General features: G+C 44.1%; 1 protein-coding gene across 1 annotated transcript; it reads right to left on the bottom strand.

Moving 5' to 3' along the window:
- Positions 1 to 5,823: 5,823 nt before the first annotated feature.
- Positions 5,824 to 6,834, bottom strand: LOC127664201 (olfactory receptor 52E8-like). The gene has a single exon (XM_052156079.1). The coding sequence runs from the start codon at positions 6,832 to 6,834 to the stop codon at positions 5,824 to 5,826; it is 1,011 nt and encodes a 336-aa protein (XP_052012039.1).
- Positions 6,835 to 8,300: the final 1,466 nt, after the last annotated feature.

Below are 8,300 nucleotides of genomic sequence, written 5' to 3'. Positions count from 1 at the left end.
CTGCTCCCTAGACTCGGTAATTTTGATTTTTCAATCCTTAAGTTTGTTGATTCTTGTTCAGGCCCACTGTTTAATTCCTGTAGTGAATATTTCATTTCAGTTAAGTTTTTAGCTTCTGAATTTGATGTATGTTTTTTTTTAAATCACTTGATAGTCCGATGTTAGTAGTTGATTTCATTTATTTCATTTGTTGATGTTTTCCATTAGCTTTTAGTCTGTTTAAGACAACTGGTTTGTTTTATTTTGCTCTGAGACTGTAGTCTCATGAAGCTTCACTGGCCTCAAACTTCCTAAGGAGCCAAGGGTAACCTTGAGTCTCTGACCTTCCTGCCTATGACTCATGAGGTTGGGGTTGCAGGTATATGCCACAACAGCTGGTTTATGCAATGCTGGGAGTCACCCTCAGGGATTCTTGCACTCTACCTATACAGTGCTACATCTCTAGCCTGAGGTAGTGTTAATGTGTTGGGCCAGTAGGGCCAAGATCTTGGGTACTTGAGGAAGTTTCTGCTTGTTTTCTGTACCTGGCATGCCTTGTGGGTTTTGGTACTGAGGATTGAGACTGTCTTGCACCCATTCTGCAGATCAGACTCCTAGGCTTTACTGCTTTCTTTATTGTCGGGGTGGGGGGGGGGAGGAACTGTGTGTGGTCACTGAAGCCTCTGTGTTGTTAGCACATATTTGGATTAAGTTTGGGTAAATGTTTCCTTGAAGTTCTAGAGCTGTCCTAGTCACCCCCTTAGGCAAAGTGTGCTTGGTTACCCTAAAGGACAGCAGAGTCAAGGCCAGTCTGTTATTTGTAGAGAATCTGTGGTTGGGCCAATTAGGGAGTTTCAAGAAACTAGAGATGGGAGGGCTGTTTCATTTGACCTATTTAGACAAAAGAGCCTGGGGTGGAGGAAACAGTCTAATTCAGATTCTATAAAAGGTTATATATAGTGCTCCACCCAGTATCTGGGTTTAGTTAAGTTTATAGGTCCAAAGTCTGAAGGAAGGGGAGACCACATTCCCTTGAGTTAAATTTTTCTTCCTTGTCTTTTTTTTGGGGGGGGGGGTTGGTTTTTTTAAGATAGGGTTTCTCTGTATAGCCCTGGCTGTCCTGGAACTCACTCTGTAGACCAGGCTGGCCTTGAACTCAGAAATCTGCCTGTCTCTGCCTCCCAGAGCACGCCACCACCGCCTGGCTCTTCCTTGTCTTTTACAGGGTGATGTGCCATGACCTGAATGGCCTTGGTAGGGCTAGGAGGCACCGGCCTCCATGAGTGTTGATGGCTGTTGTGAGCATAGGGCTTGTTTGTGTAATAATGTACCTATTTTCAAGTTCCTCCAAGGAATGTCCTCCCTGTTCATATTAATGACTCCATGGTAATCTCAGACAGCATGAATCCGGGAAGCAAAGGTGTGGCAAATGTCTCCGCAAGCCCTTAAGGCTGTGGAAAAGAACTCTAAAAACGTGAGTTTGAGAATATATTTCTCAATATGCAAAAAATATAAGGATGCAATATTAATTGTATAAGGGGCTTCACATATTTAAAGTAACAGGCAACTGCACTATGAACCAGCTGTCAGAAAGATATTAAGGGAGAAGATAGATTTAGGGAGTTGTGATCACAAGACGAGATCCCATCCAGCTAAGTTTTTGTTTGTTTGTTTATGCTTACAAATGTAGGCAGGTTCCTGAGTTCGGGCTCAGTCTGGGACAGAGCTAATTTAGGACCCGGTGTAGTTGGAATGGTAATCTCAGACACATGCAGAGAACAGTCTGGAAAGCTATCACAGCAGAACGGATGCTGCCAGCTTGGTTGGACCATGGTTTGACTTCAAATTGCCTGTTTTGTTCTCAAACACCCATTTTCTTAGGAACCTGGACCAAGCTGAGGGTGGACCTTGACAGTGAAAAGAAACATTTCAGAGATCACCACAAGTGTGGCAGTTTCTACATCTTTATTCAACTCAACCTAAATGGCCTGTGTAAAAACCATCTTATAACTGGGTGGTGACTCCAATCACATGATTTATTTTTTATTCTTTATATTTTTTGCTTGCTTGAATGAATTATCCCCTGGTAAACAGTTACTGATTTGAAGACAGAAGTTTTCCCTCCTTAATCTTAGTTTGCTTTTAGCTGACAAGAGCAACGACATATTTTTCACTGTCTTTTAGAATATTTTATTGGTTATTATAGGTTATTATAGATTTTAGCCACGTCTCTATGTTGTCCTAGCTGTCCCAGAACTTGGCTATGATCAGGCTGGCTTAAACTTCAGAGATCCTCCTGCTTTTGCCTCTCAAGTGCCAGGATCAAAGGCATGCACCACCATGCCCAGCCTTAAGATTTTTAAAAAGTTATGTGTAGACATGAGTGTCTGTGTCAGAGTGTGTGCACATAGTTCAGTTGCCCACAGAGGCCAGAAGAAGCCGTCAGGTCTCAAGCTGATCTCAAGCTGGGATAATGGTTGTTAGCCACCTGATGTGAGTGCTGAGTAGTAAACTTGGGTCTCCTACAAGGGCTCTTAGCTGCTGAGCCATCTCTCCAGTCGGTAATAATAAATATTTTAAAAATTCCCACACGGGGTTTCTTCCTGCCTTTTACCATTTGTGTTCCTGGATGGAACACACATACATGCATGCATGCTCGCACATCCTTGTATTTTTCATATGACTTAAGCAGCACAATAGCCGGGCAGCTGCCTGCCCTCCATGCTGTTAGAATCTACCACAATCCAAGTTATTACTTAGTTTGTTTCATCTGGCTGCTCTTAGCTCCAATTAGGCAGCCTGCTGGGCCATGTCCTCTGAGGGTCCCTCAGGCTATGTGCAGATTCCAAATTTTGGAGGCCAGCAGTGAGCATTACAAGAAACAGTAAAAGACAAAACCTCAACACTAGCCCTTCATCTTATTTTAAGGTATATAGATTCATCAACTCTATGCCATAATTTAGTTCCCACAAGACTTCAGTCAGCTTTTCCTTCTGTAAGTCAGAGCCTACACATTGATGATATTGCAGATTGAAGTGGTGTTTGTAATTTAGGAAGGAGACTATTTTAGACGTATTGGCATGTCTATGTGCTGAAGGCCATGCAGGCAGAAGGGCAAATGGTTTTAGAACTCATGGAATGCAGCCCATGGGTTACCACTGCCACTGGAGTGAGCCTTGGGGTGGCGTGGCCCTGAGTCCTGAGGACTCCACGCTGTTATGGAGTCCTGCTCCGCTTGCTGCACTAACACCCCTCTTAACCTAAGACGTATATGAAAATCTAAGGGGGCTCCCAGTCCCTCACCGGGCAGTATCACTGGCACTCATGAGGATGCTTGATCTCTTTCAAGCATAGCTGCTGGAGCAGATTAATGATTCTATCACCACCCTAGGGAAGAAGATCGTCAACAGTGACCACCACCCTTAGAAAACACTTGTTGTTAGTGCAGCTAAGTTGAGATGTTTTTCCTACTGGTTCTGATGTAAAAAATCTTAGGGAACAATATGAAGTTCAGAAAGGCACATCTTATTAGTTTAGCGAGGGACCTTTTATGGTCAGGGACCAAGGATAACAGCAGCATTGACTGATAATTCTCACTGAGGCTGCACTGGTGATGTTGATCTCTTACACCCATTTTTACCCTTAGCTTCCTGATATAATTTATTAAGAATTGCTGATGAGTAGCTGCGCGTTTTGAGGACTTAAGATAGATATAACTGATTCTTTTTATATATATATATATTTTTATTTTCTATATTCCTTGTTTACATCCCAAATGCTTTCCCCTTTCCCAGTTCTTATATAAAAGTTTAGATGTGTGATTCTTTTAAGATTTTTACAAGAGTACTTCTAAAGATAAACAATAAAATAATTATTCCTTTCTTTGTAATCACAAATCGCTGCCTGCCAGTAAGAGAAACTGGCAGAGAAAACCACCTTGCTAGCTTACACTTTGTTAATCCATAGCAAGTTGGTTAGTTACAAACGTATGTGGGTTTTGGGAATAATTTATTTTCTTTACCTGTACTATGTAATGTTATTTCTTGTAAAGGTATTGGGAAACACACTGTTTTTTCATAATCATTTACTAGAAGAAAACTAAAATGCAATCACATTATAATTTTATACTGCTTGAAAGATTTTGTTGGGATATATAAGCTATGGAAGAAAGAATAAAGTATTGTGGCTCGAACACTGTTCTTCCCATCCATCAACTGTGTGTGTGTGTGTGTGTGTGTATGTGTGTGTGTGTATGTGTGTGTGTGTGTGTGTGTGAAGTTTGTGTAAATGGGGGCTGGAACATTGTTCCTTCCACCCATTAGTGGTGTGTATGTATATGTGTAAAGCTTGTCTGGGTGTGTGTTAGAGTTTGCTCCATCCACTAATTGTGAATCTGTCTGTCTGTCTGTCTGTCTGTGTGAAATGTTTGGGGCCTGCTTGCTGGAGCTTTGCAAATGTGTATATATCTGTTAGTCTATATGTATATATGTATGTGTGTATGTATGTATACATGAATGTTTTTGTATATGAAATTATTAGACTCTGCCTTTTGTTTAATACACTCACGATATGTGTATATATGTGGTGTGTGTGTGTGTGTGTGTGTGTGACTCTTACTGTGTTGCTTAGGTTGGCCTTCAACTCCTTGGACCAAGTGACCCTGAGACATTACCACTACATCCAGTGAGGAAATATCTCCATAGATCCTACTGCCATTGAAAGAATGACCTGATGTGGGTTTGGGTCACACCCAGGTCCTCAGGTCAGGGACTAATCGGTTCTTTGATTTGGACTCTGTAGCAGCACCTTGTCTATGTGTCTGAGGAGGCCTCAGGGTCCTTGCCTAGGTGTAAGGTTTTGGGGGCCTCTATAGGGTAGGCTATACTCTGATCTTTGGATCCATATTGGTTAGCTTTGGGTCAACTTGACACAAGCCAGGGACATCTGGAATGAGGTACGCTCAATTGAGAAAATGCCTCCATCGGATTGGCCTGTGGGCAAGCCTTTGGGCATTTTCTTGATTAATGATTGATAGGGGAGGGGCACAGCCCACTGTGGGTGGTGCAGCAAGCTGAGCAAGCATGGAAAGCAAGCCAGAAAGCAGTGTTTCTCCACGGTCCCTGGGTTTCTGCTCTTGTTCCCACCCTGGCTTCCCTATGATGGACTGAAACCTAAGCCAAATGAACCTTTTCTTGCTCAGGTTCCTTTTGATTGTGGTGTTTATCACACCAATAGAAACTAAATAAAGAGTGTTAGATCAGAACCCAGAGAAGATGTGGCCTGACCACCCTTTAGATTGAAGCTACAGGGTATGACTTAACCTGTCTATGTGGTCTAAATGACATCGGGGTTGTCTGGGTCTGTGTGCTTGTGTTAGATTAGGAATCTCAGGCAAGGGCTTTCCCTCATGTTCAGGACTAATAGGACTCTAGAATTAACCTCAAGGCTGACAGACATATTGACCACAAGAAAGTTTGTGTCAAGTCTTAGGCTATACTTAAGAGAGACAGCTGTAAGGGAGGATTTGGACTTTATTTGCTTCAAACAGGGGTTCAGGGCAGATAATGATTTATTTGATTTGCTCTGTATCTCATAGTGGAGCTGTAGCTATCTTCAAATAGTATGAGCTTTTTTAAGAATTGGAAAGGAGACAAAATGGCTTGGATTAATACAAGCAGTTCTATTGTGGGGGGCGGTAGTACAGAATGTTCTAAGAATTCAACGAGTCATAGCAGCAACAAGAGGACACCATTGAGCTGTAACCTGCTCAGGACCCACCCAGCCTGTTAGCACACACCATCCACTTCTTGTTCCCACAGGCACAGCCCCAGCTCTCAAACCCTCTTACCCTGGTAACTCCCTCTCCTCTCTCACATTCTGTGACTTCTCTCTGATGCCTTGGGGTGACTGCATTCCACAGAGTATTTTCTCTATGTGTTGCCGGATCTCCTTAGTTCTCACCCCATAAATGAGAGGATTCAAGGCTCCTGGGAGCAGCAGGTATATGGCACTGAGTAGGTTCTGGACATCTTGAGACACAGTCTTGGCCACTCGAAAGACAATGGAAGTAGAAAGACCAGAAAGGTAGATGGTGAGGATGACCAGTAAGTGGGAGCCACAAGTGTGCAAGGCCTTGGCTCGGGCTCCCCCGGAAGAGATCCGAAAGGCAGCATAGATGATACGGGTATAGGAGGTTCCCAATAAGGCCAGATCAAAAGTCACCGTGATCAACCGCATTGCCAATCCCAAGCGGTTGTTGAAGGTCAGGTCTCCACAAGCTATGCTCAGCAGTGCGATGTACTCGCAGGTGAAGTGTCTTATGACAGATGTCTTGCAGAATTGGGCTTTTGCAGTTAGTACCACTAGGGGCACTGCTACTCCTAGGCTCCGTGTTAGCGCAAAAGTGGCCATCAGGCCCAGTAAGTGTGAGGTCATCAGGTAAGTATAGCGGAGTGGGTGGCAAATGGCCACATAGCGATCTAGAGCCATGGCCAGCAGGAGATTGTAGTCCAGAAGGAGCGTAAAGTAGATAAAGAACATTTGCGCGAGGCAGCCATGGAGTGAGATGGGATTGGCATAACGCACAAAGCCTTCAAGCATCTTAGGCATCACGGCTGTGGAGGCGCAGATGTTGACAGCCAAGAGCAGGGCAATGAGCACATACATGGGCTGGTGCAGACTCCTCTGGGCCACCACTGTATGAATGACTAAGCCGTTGGCAGAAACGATGCACACATAGAGAAAGGTAAGGGGCAGGACCAGAAGGGGTCGCCATTCCTGCAACCCAGGGAAACCCACCAAGAGGAAGCTGCTGTAGGAAAAGTTGAAGATAGTGGGATCTCCATCCTCACCCATTGACTTTGGTCCTGGGTTGGCACCAGGAGAGCGGATTGGGGCTGTTAGAACAAAATGGTTATTTTAGGAACCTGAGGCTCACATGGTGGAAATCTACCTGGTGTGTGTGTGCGTGTGTGTGTGTGTGTGTGTGTGTGTGTGTGTTGTTTTGGAGCAGACATGTACAATGCCAGGCGTTTGGGGAGCTACACAGATGAATAAGACATTGCTTGTCCTTAGGGAGCTCCTGGCTTTCCTGTGTAAAATATAAATGTACAAGATACTTATTTTGGGATGTTATAGGTGATTTCTTGTTGAGTGAAATATAAAACACAAAATTAGATGTGATATATGAGAGGGGGGGAAGCAATGTTCAGAGATAAAACATGAAAAAAAAAACCCTTTGGTTAGAAAGTATATAAAGAATCCTTGTTCCAAGGAGACTGGGAAGGACCCAAGTAGGACTTTAAACTGGGGAGAAAGGAGACAGCCAGAAACAGTGTGGCCTCTGCTCTGTGCTCAAGATACACTGGCTAGGACAGAGGAAAGTAGCTGGGAAAGCTGGTTTTCTTGCTCCACAAGCACCAGGCTGCAGAGTCTGGTCCTGCCTGGCCTTGAGGCTTACTTCCTTTACCAGTGTGAGTCCAGGGAGAGCAGTAGTCCCCCCTGACCCGCTCCCCCCCCCCCAGCGGCTTCAAGCACAGAACCACACAGACAGATCCATGCGATTTCCTGAGGCTTTGCTTGGGAATGGATGAATGAGGTGCAGGAGGGGGCTGTACGTGTAGGCAGGACCTAGTTGATAGTGATTGATCATCAGGAAATGTTCCAAATGCTTCTAGAAGTTAGCTGAGCCTGGACGGGAGGCATGGCTCAGTGGCTAAGAGCACTTACTGTTCTTGCAGAAGATCCAGGTTCAGTTCCCAGCACCCACACGATGGCTCACAATTGCCTGTAGCACCAACTCCAAGAGGTACAAGGCTCTCTTCTGAGCTCTGCAGGCCCCAAGTACACACCTAACACATAGGTATGCTTTTGAGCAAGATACTCATGCACATGAATAAATCTAAAATTATAAGAATCTTCATTTTTATTAATGTTGTGTTACTAGCCTGGTGTAGATAGTGAGTTAGGCCAGCCAAGGCTATATAATGAGACCCTATCTAAAGATAAAATGAAATTTAAAAAAAAATCTTCATTATATTAAGAAGAAAATCCAAGATGTGGAGGGGGTAAAGTCTAGTTCAAAGTCACACAGCTAATAAATGAGTTGGATTTGCATCTAGGTAGTCACTGCAGAGTGCTTTTTTTCTCACGAGTTCAGGATTTGCACCTTGTTGTGGTTTGCCTGAGCTTTGCTGGGTTTTAGAATCTGAAGGATGACCAGGCACACTCAACAACTAGTCACCTCCCTGCAGAAACACTATCGACCCTGACGATCAGAGAAGCCTTGCAAGCTGTGGAGCAGTCTGGGAAGGTTCTCCTCC

This window comes from Apodemus sylvaticus, chromosome 1, assembly GCF_947179515.1.
Source record: "Apodemus sylvaticus chromosome 1, mApoSyl1.1, whole genome shotgun sequence".
Classification (NCBI taxonomy): domain Eukaryota; kingdom Metazoa; phylum Chordata; class Mammalia; order Rodentia; family Muridae; genus Apodemus; species Apodemus sylvaticus.
The sequence above is the reverse complement of the archived record's forward strand: the minus strand, read 5'-3'. Positions and strand labels throughout refer to the sequence as shown.